A 19,301-nucleotide genomic window follows, 5' to 3' on the forward strand; every position below is an offset into this window, starting at 1 on the left:
CTGGATTTAATGCCTTCGTCTGTTCCTCCTGTTGTACTTACAATGCTGCCAAGATGGGAAATATCTGACCTCTTAGGTGTCAGTCCTAGAAAGTGTTATTGGTGTTTCTTGTTGTGTGCTAATTCTCATAGTTTTAGTTTCTCAGTCTGTCTTGTTTTTCAACCCTACTAATTGTGCGTAGGCCTGGATATATTTATTTTGGCTTGCATGACTCTGTGGATATAGGATAGCAAGTTGATGTCATCCGCGAAGTTAAGGTCTTCTAACTTCTGTGTGAAAGTCCATTGTATGCAACTTGGTTGTTCTGTGGTCTTTCTTATTACCAGGTCTGCTATCAGTAAAATGATTGTCTGTGACATAAGATATCCTTGTTGGACACCATTTAATAACCTGGAATGGCTTAGTCACTTCACTGTTGTAGATTACTTGGCCTGTTATATTTTCATAGATGCTCTGAATGATGTTCACAAAATTTCTGTTCTAAACTGTTTTATTCACTGTATCAAAAGTTTTTTTGAAACCTATAAAATTCGTGTAAATTTGTGGTTGCCATTCCATCAACAGTTCTGTGATATGTAGAGTTATTTGATCTATACATGACTTCTCCTGTCTGAACCCTACCTGTTCTTGTCATAACCTTAAACCTACTGCATTCTTTATTCTGTCTAGAATGATGCATGTAAAAACCTTACTTGGGATAGACAGCAATTGAATATCCCTTCGTTTTTGAACTGACTGCTATCTCCTTTCTTTTCGTTATATGACCCTTTCCCAACTCCTTTAGCATTTCTTCTTCTTCCCTCTCATCTTTTGTAAGATGACCATCAAAATGTCTATTGTTCTTTTCACGTCTGCCTTAAGAACCTCTGTTGGGATCTTATCTGCACCTGGTGCCTTTCCATTTTTTAATCATGCTTATACCAAGGGGAAAATAGCGTTCCTTGCCTTTAACTTCCACTGTCTTGAATTTGGATGAGAGACTGCTATATCCCTGACATTTTATTTACTGTCAGAAGTGAAAGTCACGCTGGCTGAAGTATTAGGCATGAAAATAAATGCTTGATTGTGGCTGGGGAGGCAGAATGGAGTTCTTAGCTCCAGGGAAACCAAGTCAGATGGAGGCTTAAAATGTCTTTACTACAAAGGCAACGTTACCTAACTACAGATGAGAAAGGTGTTTCAATTTGTATCAGCCACAATCAATATTCGGTGAACTAAGTCATGTTTTTTAAAAAACCTGAACATTTATATTAGGAGGCAGAATTACCATATTAGCTAGGCATCTTAACATAAAATAAAGAAACAAGGGCAGAAATTTTAATCAAACTTGGAAATGAGGTGAGAGGCTTAGAAAAAAATTCACTTGGATATTCAAAATAAATATTTATTAATAAAAACAACAAGGAGTCTGGTTTGTTTATTATATTTATTAATATTTACTCTTTAAAGCATCTTAAGTCTGGGGCAGGGACCTTGTCTGTAGAGTAATTAACACACTGGCACTGTACAAATAAACAATAATGCTAATCTTCCTTCTCAGAGGCAGAAGACACTGGGAGTACTTTGTGCTTTTTGCTACTGGGAAAGCCTCATATCATGTAATCGTGGCACCTGCTGGCTGATATGGGTGACATAAATTTAGATATTGAAGAATATATGACAGTGGATCCATGGTAGTTATTGTCCTATTCTGTTCACCTTGCCCTCCCTCCCCCAAATCTTAAAGCAAAATGTCCCTCTGGTAGGTTCTCTTGGTAGAATGGAGTTTAAAGGTGCATATTTTTCCCTCACCAGATGTCCCTATGTTAGCAGGTAGACAAAGGGAGTTCCCTACAACCCCTTCTAGCTAGGGGGATTCATAACAATAGGAGTGAAGAGTTTTATATGAAGGGGGAGGAAATAAGAACCTCAGGAAGGGGCTGATTTGATCTGAATTGCACCTCTTCTCCCATCACAGTTCCCATAACTTAACCAGGTTGAGGTGGGGTGCAGTCGTTCTGCTGGAGTATTGCCCAATGGCAACAGTGTAGAATGGGTGCTTCCTAGTACTGAAAAGTAATCGTCCATGAGAAAATAAAAGGAAAAAATATAGGCACCCAACCTTTCTGTAAAACCCACTGCTGAAGCACAACTATCTTCAGAGCTAGAATGTTTCCCTTATGGCCTGAGAGCCAGTGACAGCCAGCAGGGAGCGACTGAAGCATTTGTCCCTGTTCTTCCAGCCCGGTTCCTCAGCTGGAATACAGTCTGAGCCTTTGCAGCACGTCCCTTGGATCCTGTACTGCTCTCCCTGCAGCTTCCTCATATCCCTTGAAATTAGTCTGAGAGATCAGTATTTCTATCGAGGAAAAACAGTTTTCATTTTCCTCTTGCAAGCCTCTCACCTAATTTCCAGCCTCCATCACCATTAGTTTAGTCTCATGCTCTCTATTTAGTTATCACTGGAAAGATGCTCATGTGTATTTGTCTGCTGTGTTACTCCCAGGTGGTGGCTGAACTCAGTTCATCCCATCCTTCCTTCCCCCGACTCCTTTGAACTATGTTTAAAAATGAGGTGAAAACCAAGAGGAGCAATGTGGCTGCTGGGACTGAATACTAAGGATTGAGTAAGAGGCCAGGCCCTGTTCTGCGTCATATCCCTTTTTCTAAAGTTAAAAGGGTCTTGCTGTGAGGAAGAGCTCTCATTCCCCTCCAGAACTTTAGTGAGGACATTGGCAATATTTAGAGTGCCGTTCAGTACGTCTACACTGCAATTAGACACCCATTACTGGCCTGTGCCAACTGACTTGGGCTCCTGGGACTGGAGCTAAAGGACTGGTCTCTAGGACCCTGCAAGGCATGAAGGTCCCAGAGCTTGGGCTGCAGACCAGGCTGGAATGTCTACACTGCAATGAAACAGCCCCTTAGCCCGAGGCCTGTGAGCCCGAGTCAGCTGGCCTGGGCCAGCCACAGGTATCTAATTACAGTGTAGACATAACCTTTCATCAGTAGCTTTCAAAGCCCTGTGCAAAGGGGAAAGCAGATGGAGAAAGTGAGGCACACGGAAGCTGTGTTTTGCCCAAAGCCACTATAAGGGTACTTCTAAACAGTGAGTGACAGCCCGGGGCAGTGAGTCTTCAAACCTGAGTTGGCTGACTTGGGCTTGCAGAGCTCATGCTACAAACAGCTGTGTGGATGTCACAACTCGGGCTGGAGCTAAAGCTCTGAAGCCCATGGGCTTTCAGAAAGGAGGGGCTGGGCTTCAGAGCCCTAGCTGCCATGACTACACAGACATTTTTAGTGCAGTAACACAAGCCCTGCCTGCCCGAGCCTGTTGACCTAGGCTCTGAGACTCACTGCCCTGGGTTGCAGTTCACTGTGTAGACGTACCCTCTCCAACTCAATGGCAGAGTGAGGCATAGCACCTAGGTCTGCTGGGACAGCATGAGAGACTGCAGTGGCACATGCTTATGTATTCCTTGAACTGGAGGGACAGAGACCCCACCTTAAACCATGAGAGGGGAGTTCAGCCTACCTTTAAACAGCAAGATAGCTTAGCATTCATGACCAAGGGGACAATGTGTGTCCGTATTCTGAAATGCCAGATTAATTCCACATATTCTTTGGAGGCCATTATTACTTCTTTGCAGTTTTATTTTATGTTTTGAAAATTGGGAATAGATGAGTTAAACCTCCTGGGTTCAGTTTCATGTATCTCACTCACCAATGAAACATGGAGATGTGTGTGTTTGGTTGTCTGTCTGATGCCTGGTCAGAGTCCCTACAGGCTGTCATGCATCTGCTCAGGAGAGGCTGTAGTCCTGCAATAGCAGGGTTGGAATGAGGGATGGCCAGCCCCATGTTTGTTTGTGTGATCGGGGTGTTGCTGTGAGAGCTGAAGGATATAACTGAGGTGCACTGGCAGAGTGATGTGTGTGAACGGAGGTGGAATCTGCCCAGGCATCTGCCCACACTCTCTCTGGCTCTACTCACGCTTTCATGATTATTAAAACCAACCAATTATGTTTAACCTTTAAAGGGGGAGACATGGTCAACAATTGTCTGTACAGTGTCAGATCTGAGCCTGTTTAAGTGCAGCATCTGGTAATTCTGCAGTGATGTTTGGTTGGCGTTAAGTCCTCTTTGGATCAGCCCTAATGTTTTGTCTCCTTGTTTCTCCTCCCTTTCCTACTGCCTGTTCTCCTGGCTGTTTTATGAAGCTGCCTGTGGATTATGGGTACAACTGCCAGCACAGCTCAGCAAACAGTCTCAGCAGCTACATTTGAGAACGTTCACAGCAACGAGACCATGGAGGACCGCCACTCGCTTAGCATCCATTCCTGCCAGACGATTGGCCTCCACAACAACAAAGCCAAGTCCATCATCACCAACAAGGTGGCACCTGTTGTCATCACGTGAGTAGCTTCAGGCTGGAGTGTTTCTGTAAATCATGTAACCATCCGGAGTTTCTCTTCTGCTAACGTTCTAGGAACATTGCCCTACTGGTTTTGTTGAAGACTAGGAATTCTCCTCCTTTCATTCCCTCAACCTTCCCAACTCTCTGTGCTGAGAGAACAGACCTTCCCACAATTAATTTCCAGGAGAGAAGTAGTGAGTTCTACAGCCTGCCTCTGCCTCCTGCTTCCCCTGCAGGAACAGCCTTCAGGAGATCAGGTTCCTCTTTCCCTCCCCTCTCCTGCATCCCCAGATGAGCAGACTATTTGGTGGGTGCAGGATTCAGGACCATCCTTTTCCCCGACTCCACTTTCTCCACCCTGTCCCATAGGAGCAATCTGTCTCTGGCTTGTTGAAGCCTCTGCCAGTCATCTCTGTGCTGCCAGCAACTGTTCTGCCCCACAGCCTGTGTAGCATATCTGTGGTGGTGATTACCATGTATAGCACACAATTTAATTTTGGTCACATGATAACATTTCAACCAGTGGTCTTAGTTATAGACAATATATCTTACTAGAAGTTTACCAAGTGAATAGGATAGGGGCGGGTGGCTTTTTCACAGCATGTGTCCCTGAGCTTCAATCCCTTGACCTTCTTGGTCAATAAGCCCCATGCTGACTGGAGAAAAAGCCTTTGTCTTAAATGCTGTATGTTTTTATGTCTGGCTTTCACAGCTACAACTGCAAAGAGGAATTTCAGATTCATGACGACTTGCTGAAGGCCAACTACACAGTGGGGCGGATTTCAGAGACCACGTCGGAACACTACCTTGTACAGGTAGAAGCTGCTAACCCTGTTCTGCCATGGGCATGCTTTGTCACAGTATATCTAGAGCAAGCAAGTCATATTACCTGAGGTGAAAATTATACTGTGCATTGTATGAGCTAAGGGAAGGGTAACACAGCTGTGCAGATGCAGTGGGATTCATTTCACAAACCCTGCAAGCATTGTTATTGGGGGCAGGGAGTGAGGTTTCCTTGGAGGCTTTGGATCACCTAATTCGATCCCAGAAAGGGGTCCCTGTGCTTGTGGGGATGGAGGTGGGTAGCTGTTTGGGAATGGAGGAGGAAAGGGGAGAGAGAGAGAGGCAGCTGAGGTTAATGTGCTGTTATGTGAACAATTTCACCCCAGGCAGCTTTGCAGTCTCTCTGAGCAGGCAGGCTGATGTTTACAAACATGTGGAAACCTTCATTTCTAGGCTGTGTTCATGTGGGGTCTAAGCTTCATATGGGTATTTCACTCAGCTTTGAAATGGAATCAGACTTGCTGCTTCAATGTATAAACTAATCACCTTCACGGGAAAGACCTGAAGAAATTTTCCTTCATTGCACATTTGGCTAAGTGAATTCTGAAGTTGTTTTGCATTTCTTAGAACGAGCAGACGCTATGAGCTGGTAAGATGCTGTTTCTGCTTGCTGGTACTCTGCTTTCCCATTCTGCTATGTGCTTGTGATCAGGGATGATGGGGGTATGGGTATATTGAACATATGTCTAGGAAGAGTTTCTTTTGAGTGAAGTGGTTGAAATACACTTCTTGGTCATCTCTTGCCCCTCTGCTTCCTGCTCAGTTCTACGTAGATGCTTAGTTTTATACAAAATGCTTGTTAATTCACACTCAAATTGTTGTCTTTTCTCCACCACTTATTTTGCAGGGGAAATATTTTATGGTCAGAGATGTATACAGTAAATTAGATGTCTTGAACACTACAGGGAGTTGTGGAGCTCCAAATTTCCGACAGGCCAAAGAAGGGTACGAAGTGTTTGGAATGGGACAGCCCAGTCTGAATGGATTCAAGCAGGTGCTGCAGAAACTCCAGAACGATGGGCACAAGGTAGGGGCGTGTATGTGTGTGAGAGAGAAAACAAAATGCACAACTAGCTAGGTGATAAAAATTACGATGTTCCATATTACATGAGCTATTCACCTCTTAATGTGCATACATACTCCCATCCATCAGTGAGAATGGGAGTCACAAAATTTATTCCCAGGTACCAACTGAATCTTTGTAGAGTGAACTCAGATGCACTGAAAAGCTGTTTCTGATAAAGTAGAATGTAATCTTCAAATGGTTTAAAAGCCCTGTGAAGTATGTATAACGATTTTGCCTAGAGCAGGGGTTCTCAAACGGGGTCGTAAGATGCTTACATGGGGGTGGCAAGCTGTCAGCTCCAGAGGGCTGACAGCCCCAAGTCCCCATTAAATTAAACCCCCTTGTTTTTAATTTATAAGGGCGGGGGGGGGGTTGCACTCAGAGGCTTGCTGTGTGAAAGAGGTCACCAATATAAAACGTTTGAAAACCACTGGCCTAGAGTGAAAAAAATGCATTCTGTGAGTTTTCCACTGTATTTCTTAATGTGGCTCTTGTGAAGAGGAGTGTGACAAAGTTCCCAGGGTGCAGTCTGGACTGTGGGGCCACTCACCGCAGGCTGGTGGGACAGAGGGCTATCCCTCACACTGTGATCCTGTTGGCAAGCTACAAACGTCTGTCAGGTACTGCACTTACACAGACATCCGCAGGCAGGGACACACCTAACTGAGTTACATCAATGCTTGTCCTAGCCACTCTTGAGTGTGAATTAAACTGTTTGAGTTGTTTGGATGTAATGGCTCCTTTTAGAGTTCTGCAGCTCCTGATTTTCATTGATATATTGGGCCTGTGGGTAACTGTGGACAGTATGAAGTGAAAGGAGCTGTACAGTCTCCACAGGCTGCTGCTGTTGTGAGTACACTGTAGCTGTGAATTAAGTCAAAATATAAACAGCTCATTGCTGGTAAATTGTAGTTTTAGACAAAAACCTGTTGATGTGTGATATAACTACTTCCAGACAGCAGTGGAAGGGACCCAGGAACCTCACTCTGGGCGCTGGTGGATGGGGGATCCTAGAAGTGTAAGGCTCCTGTGGATGTTGTTAGCTGCAGTCCTCCTGTGGAATATCCCAGCTGGTAGCATTAGCCTTGAAAGAAGCTGCTCTGCTCACTTGGACGTGGATGGAAGTAGAGTGATGCTCTGCTGGTGTTGCCCCTTACTGATTTATTTTTAATCCTTCTTATTCCCCTTTTCCTGAGATGGGTAGCTGAGAAGCGCTGTCCGTGGCAATGAGAGTGGCATGAAAGAGAAGGTTTGCCTTCTACAATTCACACCAGTCATAAAATGGTTCTGCCTTAAGAGCTGTGACTGAAATAATTACCTATAAAAATAAGGCAGCCTTCCAAAATGTTATGCCCCTCACTCATCCAGGACAAACGCTTGATGATGATGACGATGATTATCATCTTCATCGTGGCACCAGGATGTAAGTAATGCAAATATTAGTGAATGTTAATGACACCTTTTTAAGGCTGTCATAAGCACATGTGGTGACGGGATTAAAACTCAAGGTCTTAAGTTCCTCCGAACACACAAAACAAATAATGAAAAATAACAATCATGTCTCTCTAATATCTTCCTTGCACTGTCCCCTTGTTGGACACGGAGACCTTCACTCCCTGAGCTTGACTGGGGAAAAAATTGCACAGCAGTATCTATCTGTCTAAGTTAGTATATCAGGCCTGCCACTATATGCCTCACAAGCTTTTAAAAACCAGAATAACAGTCTCTCTAGTCTAGTCTCTCCCTCTAGATGCTGAGCTCAGCTAGGCATTCATCAACCATTCACAAAGCTGGAGCAGTGGAGCATGTTGGCTGGCATGTACCTGTGTCTTTGCAGGAGTGCATCTTCTTCTGTGTTCGTGAGGAGCCTGTTCTGTTTCTACGCATGGAAAATGACTTTGTGCCCTACACGCCAAGAGGAAAGGAGAACTTGCATGAAAACCTGCACAACCTGAAGAGAGGGGTCAAAGTGGACGACATAGAACTTGCAATTCGGAAAGAGGTTATTGGGAGCCATAAGGAAGCTGTTCCACTGTATGAAATAGCAGGGCCTAGGATGTCTGTCAGTTTTGGTTTGGGGACTGGGGTGAACTGAGATGAGTGTTTGGCAGAGGATGGGGACAACTGATTGGAACCCTCTGATAATTCTGATACACTGTATTGTGGAGGAATTTTTCACTGTCCAGTGGGAAGTGACCCTTGGGAGGGGCCATGATTTTATATATAAACCCATATGTATATAAAAATCATTTATCAGTTTTACCTAGTGACTTTTAATGGTCAAGAAATAGAGGCTAAAACCTCACAGAATCTTACATTGCACTTTGTTCCTGACCTGAAAAATCCCTGCTCTGGGCCCTCACCCAGCTTTGCAAGTAAACCAAAGTCCTGACCCACAAGCATCCATGCTATTCCACCTTTGAACACCTGCACAGCTCTGCCATTGGGTCTCCACTTAGACCTGCAGCTGCTCTCATGCCTGCTACTTCAGTTCGAGGTCTGCACATAATTTTACCAATTCACCTCAATCCTTATGTGCAACATCCTCCTTCCTGTTCCGGTCCTGAGCCTCTTGTGAGCAGGCACTGTCTGTTGTGCCAGATTGTGTAGCATGAACAAACTTCTAGTGACCAATATGTTGAGCCCAGTCAATTTGTATGTTTCCTTTGTCTAAAACAGCACATGCTGTATATAAGAACTGCGATTCCCATGTGCTGCTGTGTTGGAGTTGAAAATGGGGATCAAACAGTAAAACAGTTTGTTTTAAACATGCTTCTGTTGCATTTGTTTACTGAAGATACATGATTTTGCTCAGCTGAGTGAGAACACATACTACATCTATAATGACATTGAACACTTCAAAGATGAGCCACACTCCGTGACCATCCAGCGTGAAGAGGACATCCATGTGATGGAGGAGGTGTACAAGAGGCCTGTCTTCCTGCTGCCATTTTACAGGTAATCCACAGACACATATGACATTCCTTGCCTTTAAATCACCCATGTAGTTTGGCAGCCTCTTCTTTGTCTTTTCTGCTCTTTCTTCTCTCTTCTTCTGCATGTTTATTCAAAAGAGTTTTATTTATGCCATGCCAAGGGAACCAATCAAAAATTCAATCTTATCAATATTTTCCCCAAAGTCCCAGAACTGTAACATAGACCGGGTGTTCTCATAAATGTACTTCTTGGTCATGCTCCCAATCTCTCAGAAGTCACAGATTCTGTAGTTTCAACATGTGTGCTTGGACTCTGGTTAGAGGAAAGGAAGGAAGAGCCCTTCTGTCCAGCTGGAGAGCAACACTGATGGGAAGTTCTGTCCAGGCCACCCTATTGGAAGAAGGGGAACTGTAATGCAGCCTCAAGGCTGAGAGGTGTGAAAGGAGGGAAGGAGACTCACAGAACCCCCAGCATGGATGTGCATTTCTCCTTCCCCCATAAAACCAGGCTGTTCTCCACCCAAAGGATGAATGGTAGAAGCACTCTACTTTTATAACCATGAAAGATCCCCCAAAACATGTTGATAATCCTCTTCTAAATTTAGAACCGCAGTGACAATTACTGAATGCGTCGTTCTTTTTACATCATTTCTTCTTTTAAGTGAGGCCCTCACACACATCAGAAAGCAGCATTTCCAGTTGTCTATGTTCTAGAACTTTAATAAAGTGGAAAATCTGCTTATTTTTGATGACTGGTGTTTTGCTCACATCCTGATGAATGTTGTTTCACTGTGTTTGGCAGGTACCATCGGCTGCCATTGCCTGTGGATGGGGCACCTCTAGAAGCACAGTTTGATGCTTTCACCAATTTCCTCAGGGTAAGGACTGCAGACTGTGGAACCTATAAGGTGTCTCACATTAGCAGTGTGGAGGCAGTTAGAGTTAAAATATCAGATTGCTGCTAGTCTTTCTGGTCATGCTAGCAGAAATCCCTTCACTAACTGCCATCTGCTTGTTCCTTATTTGCCCCCAGAGAAGCTACTTGGATCAGATGCAACATCTAATTTTTAGTGCGGTTCTTGTTTTATTTTATTTTTTTTTAAGCTAGGTTCCCTCCTGAGATAAAGCTGAAGGGGGAGGCAAATGACTTGGTGAAGGGCACATGATGGGCCAGTGGCTGAGCCTGGGTTAGGGCAAAGGTCTCCCTGAGGTCAAATGTGTTAAGCAGAAGCCCAATGGCCTGCTTAATGTGCACTTATTGAATGGGTTTAACGTTAATTGCCACAACTCCAGATCCGCATCCCAACCTGTTGGCAAGCATGTGTGTCTATTTTTAAACTTCTTTCGAAGCTTCTAGCTTTGTGGTAGCTGGCCAGAAATACAGTGCTGAACCCTTGTGGTTCAGGAAGGAGCACCTGTCATGATGAGCAACAGTATGGCACAGCTGGATCGAATCCAGTCCCAAAGTGGTTTCCGTAGTTACTGGTGGGATTGATCCAAGTTCTGACACACAAGTGCAGCATGTGAGAGATGCCAAGAGCACAGCGCTCTGGCTCTTTATCGCAAAGTTCTCAGGAGTGGTTGTTTGCCTCTGGAGCTCTTACAATGCTTAAAATAACTTGGGGTATGAAAATCATGTTTGAGATACTTTCCATTACTGATGCACATCTGGCTTGGATTCATAGTGGTCTTGTGGCTGTTCATTGGCCTCTGAATTGAGTTGGAGGCCTTGTTCTGTTCCTGGTTAACAATGGCCTGTGTTATATTTGGCACTATGGTGGGGGGAGTGATCCTTAGAGATGGTCTCTTCAAGTGAAGGTGAGGTATGTTGGTGGGACATTGCAGGGGAAGCTAGCTGGTATTGCTTGTGCTGTACCTGTTCCATGGATAAACTGAGGGATTGAGTCTTCAGGGCTGCTGTTCTGGCACTTCTCACCAGAGAACTCTCACACACAAATAACCACTCATCTTTTGCCAGGCCCAACCCCTGTGTGTGGCTATACAGAGCACTGGCCCCTAGGAAAAAGTGTATATTTTGTGTTAATTTCAAATAAGAATTTTTTATTTCAGTAGGATTTAAGGAGAGTGGAACAAAGCGTTTTTCTGGGAGCCAATGATAATGTCACTAATGCTTTCTTGTTACCAAAATCTGCTTAAGAGTGAGATTTTTTTTTTGTTGAGACTCGAATTGTCTCAATCCTAAATGATAAACAGTTGCTTTGAATTCATTTTGCTTCAGATGTAGTCATATGTTCTTACTCTGATGCAGTGTATTAGAAAAACTGCAACCTGTGTTTATCTTAGCTCCTTCCTGTTTGAGGTGCATGCTGAGGGCTTGTATTCTTCCAAAACTCCTGCTTCATGTTCTTTCACACATTCTCCTTTTTGCTCTGTCTTTTTTGGAGCTGGATGTAGCAGAGGGCATGCTCAACTTGTTGGAAACCTCACCGTTTTTGTATGCAGAGAGCTCTAAGTGCTTCTTGTTCCCATAAGACCAAATGAAATACAAAATTTATTTTCTCTTTTCCTCTACCACCTCCCACTCTGCCTTTTTTTTCTCCCTAGACCATTTACTTTAGCTATTAATTTCTCTGCTGTTTGTAATTTGGATAGAATGTCTCCAGATGTCTTGACCGAGGTATGGTAGCTTCTTTTGGACTAAAGCTCACTTAATCACTAACTCCGGCTTAATTCTCATCAGTCCTGTAAATTAGGAGCTGTTGTACTCAGTATGACATTCTGTATGGTGCAATCAAGACCAGTGAGGGGCTGTCTCACCCATGCCTGGCAAATTTGGGTGTCTCTCAATGCTTTCTATATCCCCCCTTGGCCACTCATAAACAGCATTCCAGCATGCAGGTAACACCCTCAGTGTCTGTGTATAGCTGCAGATTGCCAGCCACACATCAGACACACACTAGCTTCCACCTGCCTGGGTTACCACTTGTAGGGTGACCCGAACACACTCCCAGTCTCGGATTTTCCTCCAAATTGTGTGTATTGCACTGTCCAGCCTCACTTGGACAGTCCAGATATATTAGGTCCATTACCCCTCTAAAGATAGAACAGTTTGCCACCCTAAATGGAATTCTCCACCCAGTTCACAACCCTGGATTAGCCTTGATTAGAGAATAAAAAAAAGTATTTAACTACAAGAAGATAGGTTTTAAGTGAGAACAAATGTAAAGCATTAAAATCAGAAAAAGTTACAAGAGAAATACAGGGAAAATGCTTCCTACTACTAAAACTTAACAAATTAGACTTGGTTCAAGGTGAACTCCCTTACCACACGTTCCCAGTAACATTGCTGATTGAATTCTCAGGCAAGGATCTGCTTGCAAAGTCAAAAGGCTGTTTCTTTTGTTTTCTTAGGTGAAAGAGAGAGCGGGAGAGACTTTGGAGTGTTTTTGTCCCTCACTGGTTATAGTCCAGTCCCCCTTAGAATTGCATTTTCCTAACTTAGGTAAAGTTCATTCCCGGTGTGAAGTTGGAGTTATGGAGACTCGTGGTGAAAGAGATTTCATGCTGCTGTTTGCTAAGATGCAGATCTATTTGTTCCTTACCCCCCCAACCACCACCAAAGAATGGCTGCTTGATAGGTGGTTGCCCATCAACTTTGATGACACCTGGCTAGAGGCATCATCTTCTTTTGTCTTTGAGAAGCTGGTTTATCTAGGCTTGTTTGGTAAACAAACACATTTCAGACTTAATTTCAGTTTATGTTTAACTTTATATATAGTATTACGACATACATTTCAACATCATGTTATTGTTCAATGAATTATTAGGCTTCAAATGATATCTCACAAAGCATATCTTGTACAAAGATTATTACAATACTGTGTAGGATGTGAATAAAAGGGTGTATTCTGTCACACACTGTCAGACGAATCTAACCCTGAATCCTATTTCCAACAGTGGGCATTGGGGCAGATTAGGGCTTTGTGGGGCCTTGGGTCAGAGTCAGTGGGGGCCCCTCCCCAACTCCTTTCACCTGCAGCTCTCCCCACCCCTCCACTCCTGCCGGAGAGCAGGGTCGGAGTGTGGGGGCTTGCTCCACTCTGTCCGCCCGGTGCGGAGGAGTGCCAGGCAGGGAGGGGCAAGCCAGGTGTGGGGGGTGCCTATTTTTTTCAGGGCTCTCCAATTGGCTGGGGCTCCTGGGCATGGGCATTGGCTAATCCACCACTGGTGGGCACAGCTAGAGCTTCAGGGTGAGCATACGGACCTGGGCAATTTTGGAGTGATCCACCCCTGAAATCTCAGGGTTGACCTGAGGTCGGATCTCACTGAGAGCACATCATAATTCCATGGTAATGAGCAGCACAAAACAGATGAAGAATTGAGCGCTCTCATTTGCTTTAATTACTTCACAGGCTAATTAGAGAGTGTGAAGAGGCCGAAAGGCAGGAACAGGGATATGCAAGTTTCAAGACGGTTTGGGGAATTTGCTTTTTCTCTTCGGAAATGATTTTTGGTCCCAGTGAAGACATTCCCTACTTGAGACCCAGAGCACAAGATGACTACTTTACTTGGTAGAAATGCTATTTCTGCACTTCCAAGTTCAGCTGATTTACTTTGAGTGTATTTATTTTTTATTAATCTAATTTATAAAATGCACCTAATAATAACAATTCAATGTGCAGACATCAGCTGTGACGCAGAGAGGACCTAATTTCTGCAGCTTTTGTAATAATTAAAACAAACAAACAAACCCACCCCCCCAACATTCTCCCAAACAGCATCTATGACAAAAGGTTGAGAACTGAGATGGGCCTTATGCTCTGCCCTGAAAATCAGGAGACTTGTGCTAGAGGAGTTCCAAAGATCAACACTCTGACTTGCTTTGTTTTTGTTTTATGCTCATCATAGAGAGACTGTGACTGTCAGCGTGACTATGTCATAAAGCAGGGGCTAAGATAGGGAGGGGCGTGAATGCTCACATGCCCCTCCCCAGATGGCTGGTAGGGGGCACATTCCAGAGGGGGTGGAGAGTTACAGCTGTGCTCAGGTAGTGCCCTGCTCTGGTGAGTGTCTTTCTTGCAGTGATGGGGCAAAATTGGAGGCCTCAGGGGAGGGCTCAGGGAGGAAGTGGGGTGGCTGCTGAGGACACGGGGGATGATTGTGGGGATCATGGGCAGCATAGGCCAGGGCTGGGAGTCTGGTAGGGTGAGGTGGCAGTAGCAAGGAAACAGCCATGTGGCCTGGATGGATGGGAGACATCTGACTGAATCAAAGAGAAGCACTGAGCACCCCTCTGGCTTGTAGGAAAAGAGTGGAGTAGAGTCTGTGTACCTAGTGGTGGCTCAGGGGTGAATGCTTGCTCACTCCATTGTCATCCCAGAATCCATGTCAGAATTAAAATACTCTGGATTTCCTCCCTTACATGATCAATCCCTTAGGATTAAATATGGTAGGACCACAGTTCCCAGGGATTTTCTGTTCATGCCATCGTGTCTGCAGACAAGTGAACTTCATCTTGCTAAAGCCCCTACTATTGGGGTTAACAAGAGCAGCTCAAGGCCATGGGCCAGATGAGTTCTCTGGGATGGGGTGTAACTGCTTGAGCTCTCTGGTTGGATGCTCAAGTGGTTTGAACTGGGACTTTCTAACATGCCCAATGCCCCTTCCTTGTTTCCTTGGCCCTCTTCTGAACGGGCAGGTCTAAACTTGGAAAATAGGCAGTGTTTAAAAACGTGTTTGCGAACATGCTTGAATTATCACGTTTTTCAATACAATCTATTTCCTAGTCTAGACAGGAATGTCATATCCCCACATTCTAGTCTTCCCTCAGGTATAGGCTTTAAAGAGGGAAATTGCTCTATTGTATAGCAAGTAGGGCTATGGATGTGTTTTCCAGCAATGTGTCTTTTGGTTTTCATTATTCACCCTCTCTCCTAGCCTTGAGACAGAAGCAGTTGCTGACTCTCAGAGGAGCCACAAATCCCTCTCCTGTTTTTGCTGGGAGTGTGATTTGTATCTAGTGCTGCAAGAGCTGTACAGCATGTTTAGCTGATGGCCTCCTTTCACGTTATGCCCTTAGCAGCACGGTCCGAGGTGGCACCTTATTTCGTGTGTAAAGTCTTTTCATTGAAGAAGTTTGGATAGGTCAGATGGTTTTGTTTGCTTTAGCACTCTGGTTTCTGTAGGTCTACAGCGTATGCGCCCTATTCCTATAGTAGCATTTTGGTGGTCTTGCTATGTAACAAGAGAGCCACTTCCAGCTCACATTGGAAATACAGAAAGTAGCATTGATGGTAATGTTTTCACTGCAAAGAGTTTGCCAAGAAAGGACAAGGACAAAGTGGTGTTAGCTGCTCTCTCCCCAGGTGTGCAGAGATCCTGGGTCACCTTACTGCACCCACCCCGGCAGTAGCTGAGTGTTACATGGATGGATACATCAATATTATTTCTATTACAATACATGGATACTTAATAGGGGCTTATAAATTACAAGCTTTGAAAATACTGTATACAGAGTGGGGCATTAGACGGTATTAGATGGTTTGGAAGCTATGCATATTGTGTACAGTGGGTATTGGAAGGTATGCTATACTATATTGTATACAGTGAGGTATTGAAAGGTATAGAATATTTGTTGCACTTTAAAAGCTAGGGGTACAATTAATCTGTTGTAATTCCACTGACTCCAGTGAAATTACCCCAGGGGCAAAATTGGCCTGGTAGATTTAATTATTTTTCTGTACTGCGGCAAAAATATCATATGGCTTACATTGTTCCAGAAATCCTCAACAAACATTCAGTTAGTTATTGTTTGTTCCCTGCACTTTAGTGTAACAAAAACTAAAATGAAAAAAGAAATTGAAGGCTTAAACCATAAAGCAAGCAGGTCAAGTATAATTGAAGTGACTGAGCAACACAATAGGTGTCCAAAAATTGGGCTGCTAAGGAGAACCTGGTGTCTGGTGGAGAGATGCAATAGATCTGCTCTGCTCCCAAAGCCAAACAGAAAGTAGCAGGTCATTGGTGATAGAGAAGATAAACCTGGCCTAAGATGATCACACCACTATCTGTCCCTGGTATTACAGACCTAAGGGACAGCTCTCTGCTTGTGCATCCAGTGTGCTAATATAAATCATTTGTTATCTTAGTGTTTGGGAATGTGAACGAGGGATAGGACTTCACTCCAAACAGTGTTTTTATTCAAATAAAGATGGATGATTTTTCTATCAAAACCTCACTTGGTTTGGTTGTAATTATAATTACATATAATTATGCAGTTGTGTTGGGGTTATATTTATTCACAAGACTGATTCTGGCACTTTATTCTAAGGTAATAGTGAGCACACCAAAGAAGCAAATGACAGAATGCATAAGAATTTCTGAGAGTGCTCTTTTTTTTTCCCCTGCATCTGAAGAAGTGAGGTTTTTTATCCACAAAAGCTTCTGCCCAAATAAATCTGTTAGTCTTTAAGATGCCACCGGACTCCTTGTTGTTTCTGTGGATACAGACTAACACGGCTACTTCCTGATACATTTTTTAAAAAATAATTTCAAGTGTCAGCAACATACAAATTAGCCTTAATGCTAGCCATATACCAGGAAAACTTTCTTAAGATTTTTAATGCACGTGCGAGACATAGAATCTCAGTTCTTGTCATACGTAGCTCTCTTTTAGAACAGTCTCCATCTGCTATTTCATAGTATTGTAAAACATGACATCAAAAGTAGCGCTAGAAACCAACAACGCCTTTGTCTCATGAGTACCTGCCTTGAATCCTGCTGCATACCACCATAATCTTTAAATTGTGCCCTCTTGCTATCAGCAGTTACTAGTCGCCCATGTCGTAAAGGATTTTTCTACATTTCACAATTGACCATTACACGTACACTGCACTGGAATCCTGCCCAGAGTATCCTAAGCTCTTTTTTTTTTTAAGAGGCTACATTAGTTTGAAACTTTCCTAGCCAACCCATCTATCCCATTTGTTCCTCCTTTGCTTCCTTGCTCCTTTATAAGCTAAATCAAATTCCAAGGGGAGCTTCCTTCTGGGATTTGCCATGGAAATGTTTGGGAAACAGTTCATTGCCATTTACTTCAGTGAGGCCAGGATTTCACCCCTTAAGTTTAATAATGTGAGCATCAGTAGGAAGGGAGAAGCAGTGGGTGCCCAGTCAAATAGCATCAAAAGGGAGCAGTTCACATCTCATGGCAAAACTCTACCTCTGTCATTTAACATTTCTCTCAAAGCACATTTCTGTATTATGTGCCCGGCAAAGCCACTGATTTTGTTTTCTGATTTTCTTCAATGCAGTCTTAGGTATGTGTCTTATTTTTGGTGAAGTTACATGCTAGATAATACTTTGTCCAGCCTTGAGTGCAGGGGACTGGACTAGATGACCTCTCGAGGTCTCTTCCAGTTCTATGATTCTGTGTTCATAGATTTTGATGCCAGAAGGCACCATCCTATGTTTGTGAGCAGTCCTGATGCGCTGTCTCATTCCCTCATGGAAGTACTTGACCATGCAAAATAAGCAGCTAAAATGGCAAAACATCCTCTGTGGTTAACCTTGTGCCTTTCTATTTGTCATTCTGTGCTTTAGTGACTTCCCACCTGCTCAGATCCCATTTCAGGAATCCTCTGGTGATTGGTATTTGTCCCCAGATGTACTTTCAGGGAACAAATAGATCCTTTTTGGTCTCTACCATCCCAGTTTTCATCCACTCAGTTGCTGTCTGCAAAACTTGGCTTTTGAGCTCCTCTTTAATTCAAGCTCTGAGAGCTACAGAGTCCAGGAAGGTGACGTGGTCAAAGCACAAGACTGAGTCAGGCAATCTGAGGATACATCTATCTATGAGCAGGGAGGTGTGATTTCCAGCTCATGTAGATGTACCCACGCTAGCTGTGCTTAAGCTAGTGCCTAGAAATAGCCATGTCTGTGACGGCATGGGCTAGTCACCAGAATACAGTCCCCTGGGTATGTACTTGGGCAGATATTCCAAGAAGTTGCCTGTGTGGCTGCAGACATGCTGCTGATTTAGGCACTAACTCGAGCAGAACTGGCAGGGGTATGTCTATGCAAGCTGGGAATCCCACCTCCCAGCTTAAAAGTAGACATACCCTGAGTTCTGGTCCCAGCTCTGACACTGACCCACCCAGAGTGTGAGTGTGACCCAAGTCATTTAATTTCTGCATCCCCTTGTTTCCCTATGTGAAAATGATGACGATGATATTGAACTCCCTTTGTAATGATCTTTGAGATCTCGAGATGGAACTATGGAAGCACCAAGTAATATTATTTTAATGTTTGTCTTATAAATACTGAGCTGCGTACTGTAGTCTCCTTGCTGCTTGAATGTATTCACTGTGAAGCATTTTATGATGTTCTGTGTGAGAGATGATACATTTGTCTCTTTCTCATTTATAGGAGAGTCCAAACCTGCTACTGCTCCAGGACCCCAGCAGACTGCCTCCTGCTTTACTCTTCAGCTGTCAGACTGGCGTTGGCAGGACCAACCTCGCCATGGTCTTAGGCACTCTGGTGCTTTATCATCGCAAGGGGGCAGCACAGAAACAAGAGTAAGCATGCCTTCACCCCTCCCCTTTTAGATAGCTGGTGGAAAGAAATGGGGAGGAGAGTGCTGAGGGCTTCCTTTAGTACCAGAGCTTCTTAAATAATGAACTTGTATTTAAGAACAACCCTCGCGTGTTAATTGCTAAAGGTGCATGTATTGAGGGTGCTTTTTATAGGAAGGATTGAATTACTGTAGACATTTTCATCAATTCTTTTTAAAAAAATTTTTTTTGCAAGGGGCAGGGCCCTTTTCAAACCTTTGTGATTTTGATTGTGTGACAGTGTGAGGGCAGGTCTACACTCAGTGTTGCGGCTGCACAGGTGTAGCATTTTCGTGAAGACGCTCTGTGCCAACAGGATAGAGTTAACTCATCAGCGCAGTTAATCCACCCTTGCAAGATGCGGTAGCTACATCCACGGGAGAACCCTCCCACTGACATCGTGCTGTCTGCGTCGGTGCTTAGGTTGGTATAACTGTGTTGCTTGGGTGTGTGGGGATTTTTCACATCCCTGAGCGGTGTAGTTA

At 44.0% G+C, this 19,301-nt stretch overlaps 1 protein-coding gene across 4 annotated transcripts in view; it reads left to right on the forward strand.

Moving 5' to 3' along the window:
- PALD1 (phosphatase domain containing paladin 1) overlaps positions 1 to 19,301 on the forward strand; it is a 201,381-nt gene that overhangs the window by 68,603 nt on the left and 113,477 nt on the right. For all 4 annotated transcript variants that reach the window (XM_030570349.1, XM_030570352.1, XM_030570351.1 and 1 more), the window contains exons 2-8: positions 4,200 to 4,394; positions 5,109 to 5,211; positions 6,087 to 6,266; positions 8,143 to 8,307; positions 9,103 to 9,263; positions 10,044 to 10,119; positions 18,629 to 18,780. In XM_030570349.1, the coding sequence (XP_030426209.1) occupies positions 4,200 to 4,394; positions 5,109 to 5,211; positions 6,087 to 6,266; positions 8,143 to 8,307; positions 9,103 to 9,263; positions 10,044 to 10,119; positions 18,629 to 18,780 (1,032 nt within the window). The remainder of the gene's footprint in view (positions 1 to 4,199; positions 4,395 to 5,108; positions 5,212 to 6,086; positions 6,267 to 8,142; positions 8,308 to 9,102; positions 9,264 to 10,043; positions 10,120 to 18,628; positions 18,781 to 19,301) is intronic.

Source organism: Gopherus evgoodei, chromosome 7, assembly GCF_007399415.2.
Source record: "Gopherus evgoodei ecotype Sinaloan lineage chromosome 7, rGopEvg1_v1.p, whole genome shotgun sequence".
NCBI classification, from domain to species: Eukaryota; Metazoa; Chordata; order Testudines; family Testudinidae; genus Gopherus; species Gopherus evgoodei.